General features: G+C 44.3%; 1 protein-coding gene across 1 annotated transcript in view; it reads right to left on the bottom strand.

The window, feature by feature from the left end:
• Window positions 1-27,445, bottom strand: part of MAML2 (mastermind like transcriptional coactivator 2) — a 337,855-nt gene that overhangs the window by 96,558 nt on the left and 213,852 nt on the right. The window contains exon 2 of the mRNA XM_078058725.1: window positions 10,381-11,874. Within this exon, the coding sequence (XP_077914851.1) occupies window positions 10,381-11,874 (1,494 nt within the window). The remainder of the gene's footprint in view (window positions 1-10,380; window positions 11,875-27,445) is intronic.

Consider the following 27,445-nt stretch of genomic DNA (forward strand, 5'->3'; position numbering starts at 1 on the left):
AGAAGTTATTCAACCCTATTTCTTTTCCATTGATTTCAAGACCATACAACCTGTAACACACACACACTGAAGCTTCTTTCCCTTCCTTCCTTTGTTCTCCCTTCCTCTCCTTCTGTTTCTGTGTCCTTATGTTGGGACTTTCTCTCAGGTACTCTGTTAGCCCTTGGAGGTACAAAGATAAATTATACGCACACTCTGGTCTCAAGGAGCTTGCAATTTAGTGGAGGGGTTGACATACAGACTTAATTATAATTCATAGACTTAATTATAATTCAAGGTATAAAGCAATGAATGCAATGAGAGATACAAAATGCTTTGTGAGTTCAGAGAAGAAAAAGAAATTCCACAGTCCCAACTCTAGGAATTCCTGGTTCATTGGACAAAAACAGACACCTAAACAAAATTATCATACAATATCAGAATGGTACCGAAAGAACTGGCACTCTGTTGTATGCACTAGAGGAGGAAGAAACAAACTTTACTTGTTTCAGAGCATGAGAAGGGGTGATGACAGCAACATGGGCAGTTAGGGCAGAGGCTGGGGTTCTAAGACACCTTGGAACTGTCCAAGCAGGTGGGCAGGATCCCATGGCCAGGAGGGAAAAGGGAGTCGTTGGGCAAAAGACATTCATAGGGAGGAGAGCCAGTCCAGTGCAGGAGAGCCTCGGGGAGTGACTGGATCTGGGGTGAAGGTGCATTTCCAGGGAGAAGGCTTGGCCAAAGCAACAGAGATAAATGGAACCTCAGCCACTGGCCTCGGCCCTACGGAGCATGGAACAAGGCAGAATTTCTTAGACACGTGATCCAGCCCATTACTGGGAGGGACAAGCGAGTTGAAAGGAGGGAGGCTTGCAATAATGCAAGCACACGGGGAGCAGCAGAGACAGAGGCAGAGGTGAGGAAGAGGTGTGGGCGGCCATCAAATGATGCCTCATCCAGGAAGCCTTTTTTAGTTCCCAAAGCTATAACAGGCGCTTTATTTTTGCATTCTCCAAATATCCTATGGTCACTTCTATCAGAAACCTTGTAACACTACATAATCACTTGTTTATGTCCATTACCTATGGGTAGGGGTTGTGTCTTGGTCACTGCTGGTAAATTATTGGTATTCCATATATGTTTCATAAAAGAAAAGAATCATTTGGAATATTGTTGATAAAATTCTCTTAGTTGACTCTTACCCGTACGATTCCCCGTGATATAGGTCAGTCCAGGCTCCAAGAAGAGTGCCTCTGCACACTCTCCTTCCACAGGTTTAACCCATGGGGCAGCTGAGAGTGAATTCTCTAGTTTCTATCCCTGAAAATTGTAACTGTTGGTGCAGGTCCATGGGCAAATGGTGTTTTAAGAGCAGACTTGTTATGGAGGAAGGTGGAAAAGGTAGCTTCTGTTCCTTCCTTCTTGGGAGGACAGGGTGATGTGTTGGCGTCCTTAACTGCCCAGAACAGAAGAGTGGATGATGGGTCAATGTTGTAATTCATTTGTTCATTGTTCAATAAATATCCCACATAGTAGCCATGTCAGAGGTTGGAATACAATGGTGAACAAGATGGACACCATCCTTGCCTTCAAGTAGCCTGCAGTCTCGTTGAGGAAGACACACAAGAACAAAGATAGATGAGGGCTGATATCAGCCAACAGAGAGGAAGCAGAGGTAGCTGCCAGAGAGTACACGATGGGAGCGAGTCCAGACTGGGAAGCCAGGGAAACCTTGTGGATCAAATGTCTCAGCTGAGACTGAGAAAGCATAGAGTTAGGTTAGCTGTGCTGAGTAGAGCGGTAGAATGTTCTAGACAGAAGGAACAACATATTTGAAGACCTGAGGGTGAGGAAAAGCATAGTACTTCTCAGGAATTGGAGTACACTTTTTATGGCAGGAGCCAGAGTGCAGTGTGTGTGTGAACTTGGCAGGTAAAGATGAGTGAATGAGTGGGTGGGAGTCAAGGAATAAAAAAGCTGGGACTGGAAACCAATAAATCTTGGCAGGAGCCGGGTCATGTAGAGCTTTATAAGCTACATAAGGATTTGGATTTTATTCTGAGAAAATGAAGATCATTTATGGGCCTCAGGCAGGTGACAGACATGACCACATTCCTATTTTAGCATGCTCACTCCAGCGGCAGGTTGGCAAGACTGGAAGGAGGCAGGCCAGGTTAGCCAGCACTTGACATGAGAAGGGACAATGGTTAGAAGCTCTTCAGGATATGTTCTGCCCATGGGTATGTCCATTCAGAATTCACTCCTTTGTGCCAGAGGCTGTGGGATAGAGAGATGGGCCTGCCAGCTCATTTAGCCTCATGGCTCTCCCCAACACGGATCCTTTTCCAGGAAAAGTCTCTTCATGCTTGTGGCCAATTACAACTTCAGTGGCGAAATGTCCTCTCCTCCCCCAACTCCCACTTAAGGCTTGCCATAGAACAGGTCTCCAGGAGGTCAGGGAAAAGAGGCAAGTTCAAAACTGATCTGTAGGGAAAGGGGGAAAGAGGAGAGGGTACAGCCAAGGGGAGGGGGAACAGGACAAAGACCCCGAGACACAAAGTAGGAATGGGAGCCCAAGACCGGAGCATGAAGCCCACATGCTCACGTGCGCACCTACACAGACCTGTGGACTACCAAGAAGAAGGGCCAAAAAAGCTCCCTGTTTATGAAGTTCGTGTTTCCTAAAGGTGGAGCTGAACTTAAGCTCCTGTGAAAAGCAAACTGTGGAAAATGCCAGTGATTCAGGGTGGAGGGAATTAGCAGCAGAAAGAAAGGGAAACAGGTCAACCACCCCCATTCTTTCTTCCTCGGGGACCTTGAAACTTGATTTTGCAGGATGCACAGGAAAGTAGTCATTGGCTTCCCTCTATTATGCTCTACTCAATTTATTGCTTGGAGAATAAAGTGCCACTTTATTGTTCAGATTCATTGCATGAAATGCAAATATTCAGCCGGAGTTCTCTAATTAGTATCCAGAGAGCTACCTAGGCTCGGGGTGTGTAAGTTTGGTCTTCCCTGCTTAAAATGCACTGTAAAAGAGTAAGATGATTCACTCCCATTACATCTCTCTGATCCTGGTAGTCTAAACATTTGTGCAGTTTTTTGTTTCAGATCGAGAACTCCTTATAATAAACACCTTCTGAATCTCCAATTTCTGTGCCTGACTTTAATTAACCATTAACGTGAAAATTTACTGATTAGTGTACCTGCGAAATGGGTTGTTGCTTCCTTTCGATTTCACAAAAAGAAACCATCACCCCTCTACCAAACTGATAACAACTGACATCTGATTAGAAAAGGCAGAACTAATTAGAATGGGTGCAAAGGGGATTGTTTGAGTCACCTACATTAATGCACATTATAGTTAAATATCTGTCAGATTTTCCATTAACCCTCTTGCATTTCCATCCCTGGGATCAAATCTATTTCTTAACCTCATACCCCTTTTTTTTCCCTAGTTGGAAACTTCGTATTCAACAGGCCGAATTACGCATTAATGCTTTAAATGCACAGCTCTTGTTGATGGATGCAACACACTGACAAAGACCTTGGGATGAGAATAATAGAAGTCATTCCCCTAAGAGTGGATTTAAACCCTACGCATTATGATTCCAAGGCTAACATGTTCTTCTTGTTATTGTGTTGATTTCTTTATTGAGGGATACAGGAGTTAATTGTTGCTTTATGCCAATTCATTCTATTGTGTTCTGAGCTATTACATACTAGGATGACAAAATAAAACAGACACGAAAGTGGGATATCCAGCAAAATAGAGCTCTACTCTGTAAAAGGTTAAAATAACACATTCAAAGTTGAACTTGTAGACTTACGGGAGAAGCCCATGTGATTTGGGTTCAGTTATTCTACAGAGCAGACTGTCGTATATGCGCCCAGTAAGAATCCAGTAAGTATCAGGGATACTTACCTTCAACCCCTTGATGAAGGGGTTGCGACCATACCTTCCTGATCTTTTAGATGGGTACAAAGAGGGTTCTTTGCATCACATGATCTTTTCATCTCTAATTCCTGGCACATCGTAGGTGCTCATGAAACTCTCATCATATGAATGTATGCACGAATTATGGTTTTATCCCACTGGGAAACTCTTAAAAGTGACCCTGGACAGTTCTTAAATCTTGATGGATCATGTTAAAGAACAAGAATGGGAATGAATTTTCTTCATCATTTAAAAAAGCTAACCAAACTCCTGAATTTTTTCCTCAAAAAACAAAGTCACATACCACTCCCCTGGGTATTCTCCATTTTTATCTGGGATCAGAGGTACCAAGAAGCCCGGAAGCAAATCAGCCTAGCAACAGAAGCAAGAATAAACCAAGCCTGCAGTATGATGAAAACAGCTCAATTTGAAAATACTCTCTGATTATTTAATTTTTTAAAAAACATTTTTTAATTTTATTTTTTTCCCTTACCGTATTGTCTTTGTTCTGAGTAGAAGTGGTATCAGTGTCCAGGACTGTACCTGACATATAGAAGCCCTCAACAAACATTTTTTTGAATGAATGAATAAAAACTATTGGTAGAGTTCAAAACGGGGCGGTACTCAATTTAGCCTAAGATCTTTATCTTTAGTTCATGGCTCTTGGTTGGGCAGATGGGGAAACATAAAGATCTGTGGATTCAGACAAGGCAACTTCAGTGAATTTGCTTGAAGATCCCTCCCTGCATCAGAACTGGCTTACATTTTCTCTGAGGTAGAAATAAACTGGGCACGTAGACAATCATGAAATTTTGAACAGATATCCTAGCGAAGGCCCTGTTAACACAACCCCAACCACTTCTACCTAGTTCCTTAACTTATGCAGCACAGTGGTTATTAACACTGGGCTTAAACTCAGACCAGTTACTAATTGTAGTTCTGAGCAAGTTATTTAACCTCTCTGAGCCTCAGTGCCCTCAAAGGGGGGTTTGCATGTTGGCACAGAGTGGGTACTAAGGTGAAAGCCAACAAATCAACTAACGGAAACTAACAAGACACATGCAAAATCCCCCTCCTGCTAATTTTGCCAATCAAGATTCTTCAGTACAGGTCATATTAACATCTATGTCTGGAAATTTATTTGGACTCTTAGCCCTAGCACTGGTATTATGGAATATTAAAAACAAATTTTTATTTTCTTTTAAACCGAAAAGATAAATGATGAAATATCAAAAATAAAATGAAAACGCAAACATAATATTCCTGGTCTGCCACGGACAATCCTCAGTATGTATCAGACCTCATCCTTCTTGCCAGCATAGCCCAGCCAAAGTGAGTCATAATGGAAATCACCAAATTGTTAAGGGTCATTTGCAGTGATCACCTAGCATCTCTTGGGTCTCTATCCTAACTTCACTTTAGATTTTATATCATTTATATCTGCCCCATGACCATAGGTTTATTACCATCTTTTGGCTTCACTCCTGGATTGTGAGTATACCAGTTTTGTGTCCCAGCTTGTCTAGGACATTGGCTTGGCCTTGTCTTTGGCCCTTCATGCTCCTGACTTCTTTTGACCCGGTTCTAGCCCTTAAACCTGAAGCCCAGCACTAGTCTAACTGGCTGACTATTTAGCCAGTCTGTGGCCCCCGGCAAAGGGGGTGACTTGGGTGTTATATTGTTGCAGAACATTGAATTCATGATTATTTTCCCACTAGAAAAGGCATTCCCAGCTGATTCAAGGTTCTATCTCTTCTCTGGCACTTTCACTGGGCAATTATAAGGATTTGTCAGTCTAGGAGAGGTCCACGATTCCTTCACCCTCAACTGGGTGTTCATCTTTAAGATCAGATATATCCAAAATTACCTTAAAGAAGAAGGGGGGAGAACATGAGACTTGCCTGATTTATGCCAAGGGTTGATATATAAAGTAGTGAAGGATAAACTTGGCTAGGCAGAGAGAGCGGGGTGAGGTTCTTAATATATGATTGAGGAGCTTGGCTTTAAACTAAGGAGGAAATGTACAAATTTATGTTTCGGTCATAACAAACCATCCATTCCCTGGCTGTGTTCCCTTTCAGAATTTTTAGAGATGGGATAATTCTAAACCAAATATAGAATCCACTTGAGTTTCATGGATCTAATGTTAGAAAAAAAATTCACACTTTTAAGTTTCTGATTATACAGCTCTGACAAAGATCACTTCTTGGTTCAAGAGGTTAGAGCTTTTGGATTGAACTCTCACAAGCCCTAGTGAACCAATAACTCTTTCACACCTTAAACAAGTATCCAGTGACTTGAAGATAAATCAGAACTGCATACATTATATCCCTCTCCTGCCCTCTCCCATAACCTTTAAATCAGAAAGGAAAGGAAATTATAGCCAGGAGGTATTTCCATTTGCCAAGCCCCAAACCTTAGCAAGACAGAGTCACTGAAGACATTTTGTGAAATACCAAATACCATTTGTTCTCTCAGTATCTGGAGAAGGGCTTACTTGAAACCACCCCAGGCATGAAACGATAAAGAGGTCTCTAACAATTTGATTATGCTGCATCCATCTCTCAGGCACCATTCACATCTAGGAGAATGGAGATGGGTACCCAATTAAGACAGAGGGACACAGACTCCCCCCAGTATATTCTTTGCCTGAGCATGCAGATTTGTCTGGGTGCAGAGTTCTGAAGGGTGACGAGAAGGCCATCTTTGCACACTCTGCTAGTTAAATTACAAGCAACTGATCGACAAATTCAATCTACCATCTTGTAGCAGAAAGCCAAGGTTTCCACCATTTCCAAGGTGAAAGAATTCCAATTAGAAAAATCCCATAATAAGTCTTCCTATGTTTGACACAAATTGAGTATGACATGCAGAAAAAAATTTATGACTAGTGCTTTCATTTAGGACACTCTAGTTGATAAACTTAAGAATTGCTTAATTCCCCATCTTTCCCCTCCTGTGGCTTTGGTCATGAGTAACAGAGATTTTGCTAATTGGAAATGAGAACACACTTTTGTACTGTCTACTATAAACGGTGGGGTTAAAACTACCCTCCCTGAGCTGACAATACTTAGTAATATACTAGATGAGACAATAAGAATTAGAAAAACCTTAAAAATATGCACATCCAAATGAAAGTTGCTTCTCAAAATTACCATCTTGGAAAGCAACTCATTTATTTACTTTATTGCCTTCAGAGAAAGTTCACAAGCCATATCTGAAATCCAGTCCTATCCTATCACTTATTCCTTGTTTTTGACCCAAAGCAGCATTACCCATCTTGACTGTTTTCAAAGATCACCTTGCCAGGATGAATATTACTGCACTGGTAATAATCCACTCAATGTGCTAAAAGCTCTGAAGACAATAATCCCCAGAGCAAAACCCTGTAACCGTGCTGAACAACAGCACCCTTATTAGCATAAGTCCAGCCCCCCAAAGGTGAATGCGGTTAAGAGGGCACCACTTATTTGACCATAGAGCTCTGGTACACTTGCTTACAACTCAAACACAGGACTTCCGAATCCTCCCTCTTGGAACTGTTGAACAGGAAGGGACAATTTGATTCAATCTACAAAGTTAGGATAAAGCCGTAAATGGGTCGCCATGTCTGGCATGTATAGAAGGGGCCTTTGGCTTGAAATACTGCTGCCACTTCCACCACTTTTTAAGAGCTTTCTTGAAAAGAGGAAAATTATCTTGGCATCATGTGTCATAGGCACTGGAAACAGTTAAATATCATCTAAGACACTGAAAGTTGTATGTTGATTTGGCCATCAGCACCCACTGGTGTGCTTGGGTTCTGGAAGCTTTGATGGGGACGAAGAGGTCATGAGTGTGGTGTACAGTTGTAGATAGGAGAAATGGAGCCGGAAACAGGACCGAGGATGGCAGGAAGGCTCCCAAAGAAGGGCTGACGGGGTGACCAAAGAGACATATTTCCTGTTGTAAATGGCTTACTTTGGTTAGCTCCATAATGTTCACCCTCAGGAAGGTCAACAGTCACACAGATATTTTTTATTCTTTTCTATAACAACTCTGAAGGTTAGAGTTTAAGACTTTCTTTATCCCCAAAGGACTTCATCTACCCTGTAGATTATGTAAATATGGCTCACTATTAGAGGAAATATTCTTTTTGAGAATTTCACAATGGTCTGTAAGTGGTCATTCATTTCCCAACAAATCCTCCCTATGAGCTGTACAGCCAGTGGCTAAAAGCACAACAGACCATGCGAATCCCAGCTCTGCTACTTCTTATCTGTGTGACTTTGGAAAAGTTACTTAGCCTCTCTGTGCCTCACTTGCATCCCCTGTAAGATGAGAACAATGGGATTTCCTTCATACGGGTGAAATGAGATACCATAAGGAAGAGAGACAGAAGTCATGCCAGTTACAGGGTCAATAATAAACACTACCTTTTATTAATATCCCATTATTTATTATTTCCATTTTTATGATCAGAAGTCTGGGCTTAGGGAGGGTAAATCACTACCCACTCACTATACTGCTGGACAAAAAATAATGAAGGATAGTTTTCTTTTATTCCTCCAAAACTCTTTATGTTAGAACTTGAGATTTACTCCATCTCCTACATAAGAGTAATACTTGTTAAAAATATTCTGAGATCATATATGGCTCTTTCCATGATAATCATAATAACTGCCAACTTTATTCTAAACTCTGGGTGCAAAATTATTTCATTTTTAAGATATTTATTGATTTATTTTAGGGGCGGAGAGAGTGTGAGTGCACATGTTGGGGGGAAGGCAGAGGCACAGGAAGAGAGAGAATCTCAAGCAGGCTCCCTGATGAGCACAGAGCCCGACACGGGGCTCGATCCCACCACCCTGAGATCATGACTTGAGCTGAAATCAAGAGTGGGACGCTTAACAAACTGAGCTACCCAGGTGCTCCTTAATTTTATTCTAAAAAAAAAAAAATCCTAGGCTATATTATTATCACCCCCGTTTACAGGAGAGAAAACAGGCTTCATGAGGTCCAGTGACTTGCTTGAGGTCACACAGCTAGTGAATGTCAGAGTAAGAATTTGAACCTAGATTCATCCAAACCAAAATGACAACCCACGCCATTAGGAAGTAGTTCCACAATACCGTTTATCAATGATCCCCAAATTACCTGTTAAAAAGGAACTTTGTAAAATATACACATGACTCTGCTCAAGTCCATTCTTCATCAACTACAATTAAAAAAAAAACCCACACTTTTTTTTTTAACCCCCCACACTTCTTAAGTGGATAAGAGCTCAAAGCTTTCCTTGGTGCAGAGCTCTCGAATGCTAGCTGAGCACAGTTTTCTCCTGACACACATCTAGGGCAAAGGTTAGCTTGGCCACGGTCTGTGGTGCTTGTGGCATTCTTGTCTGGGCAGTAGCCACGAAAACTACTCTAGGAATGTGATTGGAATTAGGCTCAGTGCCGTCATAATATCCTGACATATTGTTTTGACGTGTAATGTGTTGTCTTTGTGCTTGCCCACTAACAGAGACCCGTCAAATTACACGCACAAAGCAACGTTCAGACTTTCTTCCTTCCAGGAGGAGTTTCCGCTCTCAAATTCCCTGGGGATCTGAAATTCCTCACTAGTGTGTGCTCTGGAGGCACCGAACTATCTCTTCATGCTATTCACGTCTGGGGCAGAATAAAACCTCTGCTTTATGTTAATCACAGGATATAAGGTAACCACTGATATTTTTTTCCTGTTTGTAGTGATGACGATTTCATCATTTAACACTTAATGCAGGCATTACTTTCTCCAAAAGACTTCCCTGATTTTGCCTTGCACGGTAAGACACCCAACCTCTGTGCTCTCATGTTATTAGCCTTTCCACTTAGTATTCAAATGAGAGTTTTAAAGCCTGTCTCTCTCTCTCTCCAGACTGTGCCTGAAAACAGGGACCATGTCTTATTTAATGCACCAGCATGGAGTCACAGCAGGATCTATTACAATGCGTTCGGCATTCGGGCATTTCAATTGGTTGGTGTGGATGTAGACGGGTCATTAAATACTCTTAATATCATGTCTGGACTTATTTCAGTTTTCAGCATAATCACAACATCTTGCACATGGCAGGTACTCAGGACGCGCATGTGGACTTAATGACCGACTTACTGACTGGAGGAATAAACATCAGGTGTATCCGAATCTTACTGCCAACCGACATGTCATGAAAGGTCACGAATTACAATGCAACATTCTGAATAAGCAAGAGCCTTTGACCGCTGCAGATCCCAACGAGAGGAATGATCTACAAGGAAATACTAGCTCTTGCCTCCAGATGCCCGGTGTGAGCTGGGCTTCAGGAGGCCTTCGCGGGAATCCGACAGGACCACCACTATCTTCGCGGTCTTGATTCTGCCCCAACACGGAAGTTGCAACCAGAGCATAAGGACCAGGCTAAATGGCTCCGGGCCCTCTGCGTTTGGGGTAGCAAACTTACGTCTTACCTGTCGGTGCTGCTGGGAGACTTGATACCCCAGGCCTGTGATGGGCTGGTTCTGCATTTTCTGAAGCAGGATCTTTTGCTGCAGCGGCAAGGGGGACCTTAGCAAAGGCTGACTGGACAGGGGCTGGGCGGGCTGGGACTGCGGCGGCGGCGGCGGCGGGGGCTGCTGGCCTGAAATGGAGCTCTGCGGCTGCGGGGGCTGCGGGGGCGGCTGCGGGGGCTGCTGGGGCGGCTGCGGGGGCGGCTGCGGCGGCTGCGGGGTGTAGTGCAGGAGAGATGGCTTAGCCTGGGAAGGCAAAACAGAAGGCATCTGCGGGCTTGCTTGATCTGAGTTAAAATGGAACAAAGGCTTAGTGTTGCCATGCCGGGGCTCCATGGCTGTGTGCGGGGCGTTCATGAAACTCCGACTGAGATCCTGAGGCTTCTGCTGCATGAGCACGTCCAGGTGCCCTCCCTGGGCCGACGGGCTGGCCTTGTACATGTAGTTAGCCATCACCTTCGACTGGCTGCCGCCGCCCGCCACCCCAGGCATCGGGGAGCTCTGCGGGCTGAATGGCTGCTGACCGAAAGAAGGGCTGGGGATTTTCTCCTGCCCAAACGGACCTGGCGATGGCCCCGTGGAGGAGGGCAAGGCCGACCAGGTGGTAGGCTGGTGCTGCTGCAGCCGGGCATGCTGCTGACGGTTGGCCGCGATCTGCTTGAGCTGCTGGGCGTGGGATACTTCCTGCCAGCTCGGCAGGGCCCGGCTCGCTCCCGAGGCTGTCTGAGGCTGAGCCTGACTCTGAGGGACAGAAGGGACCGGGGACGAAGCGGAGAGCCCGGAGTTGGCCATGGAGAATGCAGGGCCAGCTGATGGGGGCCTCAGCTGAGGGGAGCCCGAGGGGCCCTGGGTTAGGCCCGGCGAGTATTCACTCTTGATCACTGTCTTCTCCATGGGCAAGGAGGGCCTGGGAGTGCTCCTCTGGCTTTGCTGACCCAAGTCAATGTTAAATGGGTCATCCTGCTTGATGGTGGCATTGATCATGTTCTCCAGCTCCAGGTCACTCATGGGAGGCACAGATATGTTGGTCAGTTCATTGAACAGTTCCTGCAGCTCTGGGTCCATCAGCTGCTCTACAGGGTCCTCTCCGTACCTATTGGAAAACATGCTCTCCTGGGTCATCTGGCCATCCATGTGCTTACTGCAAGATAGAGTCTCTCCTGGTTCCTTCTTCACTTCCTTTAAGCCCATGTTAAAGATACCATTTCCAGGAGGATGTGTATGGGGTGGCAGAGTGTTAGTCTTCCGCAGGGGTGCTTGGCTCATGGGCAAGCTCCCTGACATAATCTGATTTTGTCCATTATTTACTTGGAGGCCCCCTTGTCCTGCAGAGAGGTTCTCCCCGACGCGGATTCTCTTGATATCAAGGAATGAGTTGTCAACAAAGCCATTGGGCCTCTTACTGTTGACAGGAGACAGGTTAACCACCTGTTTTCTTTTCAAGGAACCCTGGAGCTGAAAACAGAGAATGAAAAAGAAAAATATGAGATATTAATGCAGATATGCTTTTAGTCAAAAGAGACATGATATTTAAATGTTTTTTGTTTTTTTTTCCATTTACACACAGGATGAATTCAAAAAGAAAAAGGTACACATGAAGCACAGTCTGGAATATAATGAAACTCACCAAACAGAATAAATGGTTTCTGGAAGAACAGGTCAATTTGTGATTAGAGATCACGTTGGTTCCTGTTATCGGTACATAGGTCAATGGACGGAAAATACTTCACATATCATCAGGAGTCATTGATAATACCTACAATTGGTCACCAAATGTGGTTTTCTGGAGCAGGCCAAAATATTCCACACACATGCACACACGACCCCACACAGCAACAGACAACTGGAATGAGCACAATTTTGACTAAGATGAGAAACGCTGAAGAGTCTAAAGGTGGGACACAATTTCCAGTTTCTCTTTTTCACGGATTCATCTGCGAAACCCTTCATCGCTATTATCCTCTAAGTAGGTAATCAGAAGAGTTGTTGTATCCAAGGAGATAGTGTATCTGTTATTCTACTATTTTTCTTCCTGTAATTCTGCGGCTTTGCATCCAAGCCCGTGCAGCAACGTCGTGTGGGTGCACGAACGCTGTGAGATTATCCTTTATCAAATGAGACATTCTAAGCACAGATTTTCCTGGGGATTCATTTCTTATGTTGCCTGTCTCAAAAACTTATAACCAAAACCAAGGTGCAGAGAACCAGTACTGCGCATTAAGAACTCAGGCTCGGGAGCTGGCTAAGCTGAGCTCAAATTCCTGTTCTATCACTGAGTGCTGAGTGATCTCGCCACTCTACGTACCCGAGCCTCAATTTCGTTATCTGGAAAATGGGGGCGATAGCACTGAATTCATAGGAAGAAATGAGACAATGCATGTAGAAGTTTAGCACAGTGCTTGCTATCAGAACTCAATAAATTATATATATATAAAAAAAATTACTTACTACATTCTCAAAGACGAGAGCCTCTCCAAACCGCAATAGTCACAATCAAATGTTAAAGCACTTCATTCACTAACTCAGTGATTAGATTGCATTACGTGGACTTTAGATATTATAGGGAAAGAAATTAAGGACCATACAGTCATACCAGTAAATTAATGAGAAACAAACAGTCACCATTGATCTTGAGATCCTTGTTGGTTTGCCTCTCAAGTGAGAGACTATATCTATTCAAGCATGGCTCTCCCAGTGCAGCTGACCCACTTAAATTATTTAATGTTAGCTCAGGATAATTGTAAAATACCTGAGGCAGGATACTTCCCAGATACAAAATGCTACCACTTTTCTTTTTCTCCCTTTTCACTTGCTACCACTCCTCCACCCTCCTGAAGATTTCTAGGTAACCTAATTAGAAAATGAAATTAACATAACTGAGCATCTATTATACGCCAAGTATTTTAAGTATGGTTACTTTATTTTTCTTAATCTTTACAACAACCGGATTCGATATGTATTATTTTAGAGCTATTATTTTACAGATAAGGAGACTAAGGCTCAGAGAGGCTAAGTAACTTGCCCAGTGTCACACAGCTAGTCAGCGGCAGACCTGGGCTTTAATTCAAGGTCTGTGTAATTCTACAGCCTGTGCCATTACCACTATATTATGCTGCAATCGGCTTGTTCAGGGCTAGGGTCTGCCTAGCGTGAAGGGACCAAGGGCAGTGAGCAGATAGACATCCCAAATCTCCAGTGAAATGAGAGGAATCTGGGAATGGCCAGGATGCAGTTATAGGGCCAAATGTGAACAGCATGTTTCTTGTCATGTAGCTCATCAATCCCTATTTCAATAATCCCTTATCGTGGTTTTGCTCACTCACAAGCAGTATATAGTTAGAGTGGGTGTCCCATGCTCTTCTAACCGGTTTTTACCTTTTCCCATTGCCGAATGGTAATCAGAGAAAGGAACCTGACCTCAACTGGGCCAATCAGTTCCTGCCACAGAAATTCTGGAATTGGAGAAAGTGAGACCAGGCTTTCTTTGGATGACTGCATTTACAAAACCTGTGAGCTGTTGTTCCAATATGTCAACCAAAGCCTCGGAGGAAGTGAGTCTGCAGAAAGAGAGAAGACTAACACAGAGAAGGGAGACACAAGTTTTGGCAAAATTTGAGGGCTGGGTTTCAATCCCAGATCAGTCTGCCTCTCGCCTTGTTTTCCTTGATACAGTGTGGAATCTTTAGAATAAATGCCCCCTTTTGCTTGAGCTAGTATGAGTTGGGCTTCTGTTATTTTCAGCCAAGAGGCCTAACCAAGTCCCGTGAAATTTCACACTGGGTGATGAGCAATCTGCAGCAAGGCATAGGTATGCTTTGCCCCTGGGTGTGGAGCTCCCCACTCCACCATCTCTGCTGTCTCTGCATGTTTGCTGACGGCTAAGCTTGCTACTCCTTACTGTAGGCAACATCATCACAGAACACCGTCAGCCATCGCCATGCTCAGCCGAAACTCAAAGTGGCCCCCGTCTGTCCTCGGGGGTCAGGAAGAACACAGACTGGAGAGGCTCAGTCATGTTACCTCAAGAGCGGCCACAATTTTTATTCCAGCATAAGTTACATTTTGAAAGTTTTTTCACAACTAGTACGGAACAAACAAAGGAATACATTCTTTTTCCAGGTTTGGGTGATTGCCTTTGATCTACTTTCCACTGCTTTGAAAAAACCTGTTCTGCTGGATTCTCCCATTGCTCCGGCCACTCCCTGGGCAGTGCCTTGCAGAGTCTGGGAAGGAGCACCAGCACTTTCTCTAAGCTATCAGGACTGGAGGGCCTGTAACAAATTTAGTGGTGGGAGCAATAATAATAATCATAATAATAGTAATAATAATAGCAGTCATTCATTGAGGGTTTGCATGCTAGGCATCATGCTAAGATCTTTGCATGGACAGTCTCATTTAATTCTCACAATAACTAAGAATTCTCACAACACCTTTATGAGGCTGATACTACTTCTACAACCACCTCCCCCTCCCCAATTTACAGAAGAGAAAATAAAATTTGGAGACTGAGACTTCAAGGTCATGCAAATAATAAGCAATAAAGCCAGGGGCGTCCTCTTGGTTTCAGCTTAGGTCATGATCTCAGGGTCCTGGGATCGAGCCCTGCGTCAGGCTGTGTGCTCAGCAGGAAGTCTGCTTGAGATTCTCTCTCTCCCTCCCCCACCACTTGTGTGCTCTCTCTCTCTAAAAAAAAAAAAAAAAAAGCAATAAAGCCAGAAATCAAACCAGAATTTGCACTACAGAGCTTGTGCTGTGCTGTAAATGGTCCCTTTATAAACAGTGTTATCTCTTAGAACACTTTCCTGCCCAAACCTAGGAAATAAGAGGCACAGAGGGCATAAGACTTGTCTCTTAGGTATATGTGTGGGGTCACCACCAGCACAGCTGGAGGGATGACTTCAGATGGGGAGCAGAAGTCCTCCTCAAGTGATGTTGGATAAAAGGAATTCCATTAGGACTCCATCAGGCAGGATACTTTACGGAGAATTCTGGGGACAGTCTGTGTTCTGCCTCATAGAGCAGAGCTTTCTAATCAAAGTTATGTCACCAAGACCAGTCAAATGCACAGCCTCAGTAGATATTAAGTGACTGGCACAAGACAATCAACGATCCTCAAAGTTCAACCTTTGAAGTGTATCCTTTGCTGGACTAAAGTTTCTCCATCAGATATATGGCTGTGTATTATGGTGGAGAGTCTCCAAAGGTTCTGTTAACAAAATGCAAATATTCTAGAAGAAGTAGAGGAGGAACACAGTTAGTCACTAATACCTCAGTGAGAAATAGTTCATCAGATAATTCAATGCCATTTTACAGGCCAAGAATAGTCCCAGGAGGGCACCTGGATGGCTCAGTCGTTAAGCGTCTGCCTTCGGCTCAGGTCATGATCCCAGGGTCCTGGGATCCAGCCCCGCATCTGGCTCCCCGCTCGGCAGGAAGCCTGCTTCTCCCTCTCCCACTCCCCCTGCTTGTGTTCCTGCTCTCATTATCTCTGTCTCCGTCAAAAAAAAAAAAAAAAAAAAAAAAAGAATAGTCCCAGGAAATGAGACAGTCAGAGGAATGAAGACCTGGGTTTAAATTGAGGAGAGGGGCAGGACTAGGAGAGTGAGTGGCTCCACACTTGGACCTTTCCAGTGGCTGGGGTAGCCGGGCTGGGGGAAGCCGGAGGTGTATATCCTGAGTGCCAGAGGGGCCAGCAACTTCCAGAAAGCAGTTATAACATTGAAACGGGAGAGGGAAGAATCTCCAGAAATAAGTCTCTCACCCACGGCTGACTTACCCATTGGGCACTGTTAGGCAGGGTACCCAGGGCCCACGGTAGACGTAGGGGCCCATAAAAATGCTTGAATTTCTTTTAAAACAGAAGAGAAATGGAACTTTTCCATACAGAACAGTAATATTTCTTAGACATATTTTTATGTCAACATGGTCATAATAATTTTTTATTTATTTTCTATTTTTTTTTAAGATTTTATTTATTTATTTGTCAGAGGGAGAGAGAGAGAGCACAAGCAGGGGGAGTGGGAGAGGGAGAAGCAGACTCCCTGCCGAGCAAGGAGCCTGATGTGGGGGCTCGATCCCAGTACCCTGGGATCATGACCTGAGCCCAAGGCAGACGCTCAACCGACTGAGCCACTCAGGCGCCCCGAAATATAATTTTTTAAATTGTGCAAGGAAGAAGGGGCCCCCTCAGAAGAGCACCTGAGGCCCCCCTAAGTCTGTCACCTAATAACCACTGTGTACTGATACTTATTTTAAAACAGGTACTCTTAAGAGTTGTGTGGAGTCTCGTTTAATCTTTCCACGGCTCTCTGAATGTGTATTCCGATCCTCATTTTATAAGTGAAGAAATCGTGGCTCCTGACGTGAAGATTACATAGTGAATGATACGGGAGCAGGATGCCGCCCCCCCACGTCTGTCTGGCCCCAAAGTCCTCGTTCTTCATCACTAACCACACTGCTTGCCTTCCCTTCAGCCTTCAGCTCGCCACAGGCTGACACTGTTCTGGACATGGTGGCCTCAGAGAACCAAGACCAAAGGATCACAGAACGAAGATGTATCGCACACACAGGGCAGGGGTAAGGACATTCGGGACGCACAGGGACGGATAGCAGGGAGTGCCTGGTGACCTGACTGGTTAGAGGTTGCTGGTGAAAGCTCAGGACATCGCCCTCGAGGCTCCAACAGAAGAAAGGGAAGAGACAAAGGGTCACTTGGTCAGTCAGAAAGCTTTAGTAAGCATCCAGAGAGAGTTCTGAACCAGACCCTATCAAATCATCCCTGGCCTTAGGGAAATAGGCAGAGGATGAAGCCAGGGGCAGGACGGAAAGGCTTCACATGAGTACCACATGTTAATATTTACACTTTTCCTGTCACCTAGATGGGCTGAGAAGCAGTCTTCGTTGTGTACAATAAATCTGCACCCAAAGTTTTATGTGTAATTTGTGAGATTATACACCTAATATCACCCTTTCACTGGCTACCCTAGGAAAGGGCTTCTTTTGGGAATGATTTCAACACAGCAAGTCGGGTCTGGTTTGCATACTACACGGAAATCACTGGACTTTGCTGCGATCCAGCAGACTGTTTCTTTTCACTCTCGTCCTTGTTCTGATTCTCCTTCGTGAACACCTCAGTGCTAGTTGAGGCCTGTGGTCTCTGCTGGGGGAAGGCTGAGGCCTGCTCAGGGTCAGGTCCAGACAGAATGACCTACCTGCCCCAAGGGCTGGGGATGGAGGTGCTGGGACAATGCCTATGGCCAAGAAAAATCCAGCACACAGCCGCGTCGGGGCTGGGGTTCCTCAGTAAACTCTCCTTTTGAACAGCTGTACTTTGGTCTTCCAAAGGACTCAAACATAAACTTCCTGGAGGGATTTAAAAAGGCCATTATTGCGCAATCCCCTGGTTTCTGTTTCTTGCCCTGCTCCCTATCCCTTTCCACAAAATAAATGCATTCTTTGTCTCCTGGGCTGCCCTAGAAACAGAGAATATGCCACACAAAGGTAACAATTCAGTCCATAGGTCACATTTTCCCCCCCAAGTAGATTTCTGTCTTTCTCTCGTGCATAAGCACAAGAACCAGATTTACCACCGCTGAGATACTCCAGGGGATGAATATCTTGGTCTCATCATCTGTAAGCTTTCCTCAGGCCATTTTACTCACAGCTGATTAGTGATAGGGTGGGATCCTAGACAGTAGGTTCCAGAGCTCAGCACAGTACCAGGAGGTGAGTTGATTCCTCCCTGAATCTCTTGCCCCCAACAAACTAGATGGGATTTTTAAGTCCTTTTGCTAAAGGTGCCTGAACGCTCCCCCTTCTTACTTGGCCCTTGCAGAGTCCTGAGCTACCTGGTATTGTGGGGTATTGTTTTCTGTCCCTGTAGTATTTAGGTTTGCCCAACTAGAGTTTAAGCTCTTTGAGGGTGGGCGCTGTGCCTTATGCTTGACTGGGTTCCTCTCAGCACCCACCACAATGCTGGGCATATTATAGGTGTTCAAACAGTACTTTGTGGGTTGATCTGAGCACTTGGGGAGCTGGATCCTTCTAACGACTGAGCAGTCAAACACTGGTGTAAGAAGAAGGCTGTGGCTGTGGGAACGTTTTCATTTCCAATTCCCAAGCAATTTAATGGTTCTACTAGAGTTTGGCTTAAGTGCTCATGTTCTTCTGAACCCTGAAGTCAGAGGAATGTGAAGCCCCGAGGACCGGAACCACCTTGTCATCCGCGTGAATGAAAAGGGAAGGGGCGCGTGAGGCTTTGTGACAGACTCTACTCTGTGTTGAGCCTCTGGAAGGGATTCCAAAGTTGGGGTGCAATGCTTAGCCCCATCTCGACTCCATGCCCTATATGAGTGAACTCACGGGAGCTGAAAGTCGGGGCATATATCCTGGACGCTTTTCAGTAACTTCCACTTCTACTTTTTAAAGAAAAAGTAGGAACTTTTTTCTTTTTTGGTAAAAGGTGTCAGGGAAGGCCTGTTAGATCAGTTTGGGAAACTGGTTCCGTTACTTTGTTCCAAGAGGTTTGAACTCTGAGATATGTGACTATTTGAGTGAAGAAAATAGCTGTTCTTCGTGAAATCCAAGATAAAATGTTATATGGAAGCAAGAACACTGCCAATTCAGGATCTTTGTAGAAAAAAACAAGTTAACACACTGTCCTTCTAAAGACACTAAATGCCAAGTGCCCCATATTCAAAATGTTTTTAATGCCTCCCCGGCCCCTTTCTCATCTTTCCTAGCTGGCTTGTGGAAGAGTAAGTAGAAGAGCTGGAATTTGCCTCAGCTTTTCCTCATCTGTAAAATGGGATTTGCTTACTCAACCATTCAACAGGCATTTATGTGGCACCAAGTATATACTCTGTGAGACGGTCTACATCATAAGATCGCTGTGAGGACCAAGTGGTTAAAGCATATAAAGAGCCTGGAAAATTGGTCTTAGAACATGAAGCTCGATAGATGTTAGGACCAATTAAGAAAAAGAGAGAGAGAGATTGACCAGTCTGTCTGGAAATAAAGCCGAAAGTGACAACGCAGTGTGATGGTTGCTCTGTAAGGTGTGCAGGGGATTATAGGCACGGAGGGGAGGAAAGGAATCCCTCTCCCTTCCCTTCCAATGACGTGCCCTCTGATATGTAAATAAATATGATGTTCGGTGATATTCTGATATTCTGCTAGCAAGTGTAAATAAAACCTGTTGTTTAACAACAGGGGCATGTTTAAATTAAATCAAGAAGTTCAAAGTAGGGGGCGCCTGGGTGGCTCAGTTGGTTAAGCGACTGCCTTCGGCTCAGGTCATGATCCTGGACTCCCGAGATCGAGTCCCGCATCGGGCTCCCTGCTCAGCAGGGAGTCTGCTTCTCCCTCTGACCTATCCCCTCTTGTGTTCCCTCTCTCATTCTCTCTCTCTCGCTCTCAAATAAATAAATAAAATCTTTAAAAAAAAAAAAAAAAAAAGAAGTTCAAAGTAGGATGATTTTCCCACATCGTCTACTATTTTAATGTCATTCCAGATCTACTCAGTGATAACCAGTGTGATTATCCTGCCGACGATATCCTTAGTCATCCTGACGAGTCGCTGCAATTGTCGGAAGGCAGGGGCCTGTAGGGACCATCTTTCAGAGATCGACTCTCTGGGTTTAGCAGAAAAATGAACGGAATAGTCTGTAAAAGCCTGACAAACCCAACTGCTTGTGCATGAAATACCTTACCTGTGACTCACTTTTTGCCCAAAACATATCGAAGTGAATCCAAAGTAAATGCTATGTATAAAATGTTGGCAATTCTCTTGAAATCTCGAAATGTCCTCCTCAGCAGAATGTACAGTGTAGCAAGCATCATTAATCAAGTGGCTTCTCTCTCCGCCTTAGCTGGAGGGCCCAGTCCAGAAGCTTTCGTTCGAAGGGGACTTGCTCAAGGTCCATCTCCTTGGTGAGGCCTTGCCCTCCTACTTTTCCACCCGTTCTTTCTCCCTGCTTTCAGGATTTTAGCACTCTCGGTCTGATTTGTTTTTTGCAACTGATTTCAGGTCTGTGAGTTTTTTCATTACAACATCATGCCAAGAAGTCACTGGAAGATAGACTCCTTGGACGTCACTCATCTATTCCCACTAGCCCAGGCCAGCACCAGCCCAGGGAAGCACTCACTGACTGGCTGGTGATCTGACTTACTGGGCACTCAGAGGTCTGGGAATGCAAGATGAGTCCGTTTATGGGGCATATATGATTCTCTGCCATTGCCGTGGACCACACCCCCTTTATACAGCCCATGGCTGATTCTCAGCGACTCTCTGTCCCACTGTTGGCTGAGAGATACTGGAGAGGGAGGGAGAGCATGGATGCTTTAAGAGATGGCTTTTTTTTTCTTATGATGGTGGGACTTGGACTCATTCAAAGCATTGGTCAATTTGAATATCAGGGGCACCCAGATGGCAGAGAGAGTGCCCTCATACCATTCCAGGGTTGTCTATTAATTATTTTGGGGTTTGAACATGACTACTAAAGAACTCTCACCTTTTGGTAAAATAATATAGAACACAGGCACCCCTAACTCCATACCAGAGTGTCCCCTTCATCTTCAGTGGCTTCTCTGACTTAAACAGGTATTAAAGGTCCCTATCCTTCCTGGCCTCTTTCTCTCCGATCCCATTCTTCATTCTTCTTCAGGCCCCCACTACTTCAAGGGGGGCTCCCCAGTAGCCTTCAACCACATTCTGAGAAGTTGACCCTGCATTTTGCCTCTCCTCACCCCAATCTGTTTTCCACATAGCAACAAAAGGGATCTCCTTTTCATGCCCAAGCTTTGGCTATATTACTTATTCTTACTATGTTTTAAATTTCTAAAACACAAAAGGTGCTTTCAGCTTCAGGTCTTTGCATATACTGTTCCCTTTCACTGGAATACTGCACTTCATCTGACTCGGTCCCCTCTTATCAGAGTCAGCTTCTTCTTTTCCTCTGCATCTTACCTTAATGTGACCCTGGCTATGATTTTCCCTGGCCATCTAGCTGAACTGTGTTCTCACTGTTGCTCTCCATGCCAACCTCTTCATTGTTTCAGTCCTCATTACAATTTCCAAATATTTTTATGAATTGGCTTCCAAGTTTTAAGTCCATCTTCCATGTTATAAAATAAGCCCTAGAGAGGGAGGCTTAAGCCATGTCTGTCTTCCTGACCACTGTAACTCATCCTTAGTGTAACCCAAACAAATACGAGGTCAGAAATAGTGTTGAACAACAGCAAACATCTAGAAGGAAACACTTCAAGATGCTAAAGCACCTTCTGATGGTGGGATGGTGAAGGGTTTTTTTCCCCCCATTTTATTCATATGTCTGTGTTCTCTAATTTTTTTTTTTTACATAGAACATACACGGTCTATATAATTAAGATCGAAGTGAACACGTGATCCAGTACGTTTGTCCTTGCTCACCACCTTCCTCTGAGAATCTGACCCCACATCTCTTGGTTGAGGGTTTCTGATCCTAGGGCATCCTATTTCCTCCAGCTTCAGCAGACTGGATCAAAGTAGGCATTTGACTCAAGCTGAACAATTCACTGCTTTTCTAGTAATTGGGAATTGAAACAAGACCCTGTCGGCAGTCTCCGTGCACTTGCAATGAGAGATACATAGGGCCGCCTGTAATGAGGTCATTCTCAGCCGTGGACAGCAAGAGACAGAGAAGGCAGTCCACAGAGAGGCGAAGCCAGGAGGAGAACCCGCATTGTGATACAGAGACAGAGAGAGATTCCTGAAACTTCCCAATTCTTGGTTCCAGTACTCTGGGAGACTCAGTTATATTTCCTATAATTGAGACACCCTGTACCTTCCAAGAAATCTCCTCCCACCTTTTCTTTCTTTCTTTCTTCTTTCTTTTTCTCTTTGCTTAAGATACAACAGTTTCTGTTACTTGGAACGAGTAATTTCTCAACTGAAGCAAAGCCGTAAGAAAACCAGTCATTACATTCAACCTAAAGTTTTCATAAGGTAAATGCACAGTTTTCTTGCTTGATTGAAATCGAAAAGCCGAGTAGAGGCTAAATGCACACACTTCTTTTGGTTTCTCTTTCAACTTTCCACGTGTGGTCATTCACCCAGATCCTCCACAGCCTGGCTGAAAGAGGAGCCTCGTGAATGATGAGCGAGGCCACTATTCTGTGGATTTCCACTGTCTGCACATACCTCTACCCCGCACACCCAGGGGAGCTCCCAGAGATTACATCGCCCCCGGTTCTCCCCTCAAAGCATCAAAACATCCTGAAATGAAACTTCCATCCGAATCGTGTTTGGACCCCCCCGGGCCAGTAGCGTGCGAACCAGTTGGGAGCAGTCACCTGGAGACAGAAGGCAGATGGGCAGACCTTTTAAGAGGTCCCTGCAATTTCGGGCCCATCTTGAACTCCATTACAAAGGAATGTTAAGCAGCATTTAGAGGGAGTTTGGCAAAGTACCTGAAAGCGCCAAACAGCTCCTTTGATGTTCTTGGCATTGATGTCATCATTCTTTTGAAACTTTTGAAGAAATACTTTTCTTATAGCAACTGTATCTAGGTTCAGTATAGAGTACTGACGTGTGTTTTCTCTGGTCTAGTGTTAGCCTGAGTGACTACGAACCATATAGACAGATACCCTTTTAGAGAGGACCTCAGCTTTCACTTCAGCCTATGTTTATTTTCACATCAAAGACACATCTAAGGGGAAATTGCTTAACTAGCTCTATGAAACATGAAGAGGTTTACAGAGATATTTGGTTATAATTGAAAAAACCAAAACCAAAACCTACACTCCCAGCAATTTAAGCCTTTCATGCCCGGAAATGAGAATTTATAATGGCAGATAGAACAGTTCCTTTGCTCTCCATGAAGGTCTGAATGCAAACTTTTTCAAGCAGGAATTAACATCCCACTATTTGCCATACATTTGTGGGAAATGATTCTTGATGATTTAAATGACATGCAACGGGGGACAATAAAGCCTTTATATTGTTTGCAGTTTAACTACTCTTTGAAGCAATGTCCTATAGCTATCCAATGCCCTCACTTTGATCTAACTTGCTCAGCCCAGTAATTATATGACTGAGATGAATTCTCCACCTGACAGGTTCCAATTCTTCATGTGTGGCCATATTCTTTGAAGAGGGGGGAAAAAAATCCTACCTATACTGGAAAATAAAACTTTAAGCAAGTCAAAATGGTGCATCACGGATAATTCTCTGTGTCAAAACAGTAGGCTGGATAGGAGGCCTTCTCCCATATGATGAGAACCACTGTTGTCCAGGACATGCCTCTGTTCTTCTTGAAATCTTTAGCTGAGACTACGTTACAGTTCCTTTCCGTGAATGCGTTTCATGATAAATCAACATTCATCATCTTAAAAAAAAATAAGAGCAGAATCACTAACCTGAGCCTCGGGTATCTGCTAACTGACTGCTACTGGATGGGACAGAACCATCCACCCCATTATGAATGGCCGCGGGATAATCAGGCAAGTAAAAGAGCTCATTTCGCACCGTTCCGCAAAGAAAACTGTTCACTGTGTTAAGTCTGCTGAAAACATAAAAGCACAGCCTTAACTCAGGAAGCTCCTAATCCTCAGGAATATTGCTGCTGTTTATTCCATTTGCCTTTTAGACACAATACAGGACAGATTCAAACTAAGAAAGTTCACCAACGGCAACCATGGAAATTGTTTTTAATCCAGGACATCAGCAGGAGTGATACCCCTGGGACTTTAGCCCCCACCCCAAACATACATTTCTTCCCTGTACAGGGCTCACAATGAATATCTTGTATCCACTTGTTAGATTTCGATGATAAAATACTTCCTTGGCCACGACGGGTTCTCTGCATCTGTCATGTCTCCCCATACACTATTCCAATCTCAAAATGGATTTTTCTCTTCCACTGGTGTATTTTCTTCACTATCCTCAAATCCCAACTCAAAACTCACTCCCTCTCAGAGCCTCATTGTGATCACTGCTCTCCTGTTTCAAGCCCCGGTAGGCCACTCTATCCACAGTTTGCTTTCCTTATGTATTTAATGCTTTTGGCTTGTAACTGTTATGATACCTTTGCAGTCCCCCCAGCAAGGCTGTGAACAATGTTACGCATCTCCTAATGCCTTTGGAGGTAATATGCTGTGGTCAAGAGTGTGAGCTTTGGGGGCGCCTGGGTGGCTCAGTCGTTAAGCGTCTGCCTTCGGCTCAGGTCATGATCCCAGGGTCCTGGGATCGAGCCCCGCATCGGGCTCCCTGCTCCGCAGGAAGCCTGCTTCTCCCTCTCCCACTCCCCCTGCTTGTGTTCCCTCTCTCACTTTGTCTCTCTCTGTCAAATAAATAAAAAACAAAATCTTTAAAAAAAAAAAAAAAGAGTGTGAGCTTTGGTGTCAGAGACTCAGATGTAAGTCCTGGCTCTGTCCTCCACGAGACAGGAGGCTCTGGGTAGTTCACCTCATGCTCCCAGCCTCAGTTTCCTTCTCTGTATAATGGAGATAATAGTTCCAGTTCAGTTGTAGTGAGTCTCAAATGAGACAATGTCTATAAAGCCTGGACTCAAACGCAGCAAATAATGGCTTCATAAATACTACCCTTTTTTTTTTTTTTTTTTTTTTTTACTTTCTGGGGTCCTTTCACAAGACTTAGATGAGAGTTTAGCATACAACAGGCAAGGAAAAGATCAAACAGCATTCACTGACTGCTCCATAGGACGCACTTTACGTACATTATCCCTTGGAATCCTGGCTCCCCTACTTGACCACGGGCAAGTTACCTAACTTCTGTGCTTCCATTTTCTCATCTGTAAAATAGATACTACAACTGTACTGATATGAAGTGGATGCACAGATTCGATGAATACATGTAGAGTGCTTAAAACAGTCCCAACACATAGAAAGTGCCCCATAATACCGCTTTTATTATTATTACTATTAAATTCTTAAAACAACCTTAAGAGAAGATATAAAGGGCCTCATTCTATAGACGAGAAAAATGAGACCACGAAAGGTTGCCCAGCTACTAATCGAACCAGATTTGCCTGGCTGTGAAAACCCATGCCCTTGATGAAATGTATTCTCTGGAGGAAACTCCCATTTCACGCTAGGGAAAGCACTATGGTGACACCTAGGTCCTCGGGGACCTGTACACAGGCGAGGCTACAGCGAAGCAGGCCTGGCGAGAGCAGGTAGCAGATGAGGCTCGGTAAGACGCGGAACACGGCTTCTCTGGCTCGGTCACCATGCAGAGCAATGTGGTCCTAATTTTGAAGACCATGAGTAGACATCAAAGCATTTTAAGCAAGGAAGTGACACGATCTGTAATGTATTCTAGAAAAAAGACTCTAACAACCAAATAGTTGTGGATGGACTGGAGATAGGACAGTGTAAGCCCGAAGACTAATGAGGATGTCTCAGCATCAGTAAGAGACAGTGAGAACTGGATGTGGGCTAAGGTGGTGGCAGTAGAAATGGAGATAATGGGAAAGAACTTAGGAAGCAGAAATCAAATGAATGTTGTGATTAATTCCACGTGGGAAAGGAGTGAGGGCCAAATACAGATTTCTAGATTCGTGACTGAGTGGATGATGGAATCATTTGCTGAGAAAAAGAACGTAGGGGGAGGAACATGTTTCCTAATGGGATGGTGGGGAAGCAAATGATGGGACTGAGCTTGAATCTGTTGAATTTGAGATGCTGTGGGGCATGTACGTGGAGACACCCCCTTGCTAGCAAGAGGGTCAGTGTTGCAGACCCGTCTCTATAGATGGGGGAGAAATTCACCAAGCATTAGTCGAATGGATGGGGTTGTGAGTGTCCAAATAAAGAGTGAGGAGTGAGAAGGGGAGGGATGGGAATGGAACTCTTGGGAATGTCAAAAGGAGAGAAGAGAGGGATAAAGTCAGGAGATGAGCAGCTCAAGGGCAGAAGAAGAAAGCTTCCGGGAGGGAGAGAGCAACCGCACAGATGAGCAGAGGCTACCTGGAACAAAGCAGAGCTGCATCTCTCACATCTGGCATTTGCTGGTGGTTGGTTGGAGGCAGATGGCCAACTACAGTGTGTGCTGAGGATGGGAGGTCATGAAAGGGAAACAAGGCAGGTAGATCATTTTTCCTAAATGCTAGGGATGGAGAGGATAGCAGCCCTAGGGAGTCATAGGGTTGAAGTTTGCCTTATCATTTTTTGTATCCTTTATCACAGCAAGTACAAGACTTTGTATTTTGTAGGTGCACAAACATTTTTGAATGGATGATTCTGTCACCTGGCCTTATTCTTCCACTGTATCTCATCCATTTCTTCCATATTTTCGCCTCTTCCCTATCCCAGTAAGGGGGCAGTGAGGCTGCAATTCCTTCCTCAAATACTAGATGGAAGGCTGGAGTTTGCCTGTTTCTCCCGAATTGGGTAAATAAATTATGTGTAATAGGAACTTTGGTGTACGTTCAAAGCCAGCCGAGACGTGAGGGAAGCCAGGCCATAAGAAACATAGGTGTCAATGAGAAAGAGAGGTGTTGCATCCGGGTGTTCTGGTTGGGTTTCATGTCCAAATGAATACGGGTAAGTGGGAAAATCCCATTTGGGGAACAGAAAAACTACGCCAAGAAAGAGGGAAAAAAGAGATAGATAGCATTGGGTGGCTTCAAAGAAAATTCCAGTAGCGTAGATTTTCAGGAAGTCTAAGGATAGTAAAAGCCTATTTAAAATGTTATCCTGCTTGATCTTGATAACCAAAGATATTTCAAAGCATCAGGATTGGGTCTAATCACTTGTTAAATTAAGGTCACATATGGGATTGCTTTTGACCAGACAGTTTCATGCTACTGAATAAGAAGGATCTAATGAAGTTTGATCTTTGGATGCCTATCATTATGTATTATCAAGCCTATCATTTTCTCCATCAAAGAAAATATAGTCAGAAAATAGGAGGAGGAGGAGGGCGAGAACAATCCAACAACCCTTGATCCATCTATGCATCAATGGAGGCCATTCTCCATTCTCTGTGTTCACCTAGCAAGCGCACATCATTTCATTTCTTGCTTTT

The sequence above is a fragment of the Halichoerus grypus genome, chromosome 11 (assembly GCF_964656455.1).
Source record: "Halichoerus grypus chromosome 11, mHalGry1.hap1.1, whole genome shotgun sequence".
Taxonomy (NCBI): domain Eukaryota; kingdom Metazoa; phylum Chordata; class Mammalia; order Carnivora; family Phocidae; genus Halichoerus; species Halichoerus grypus.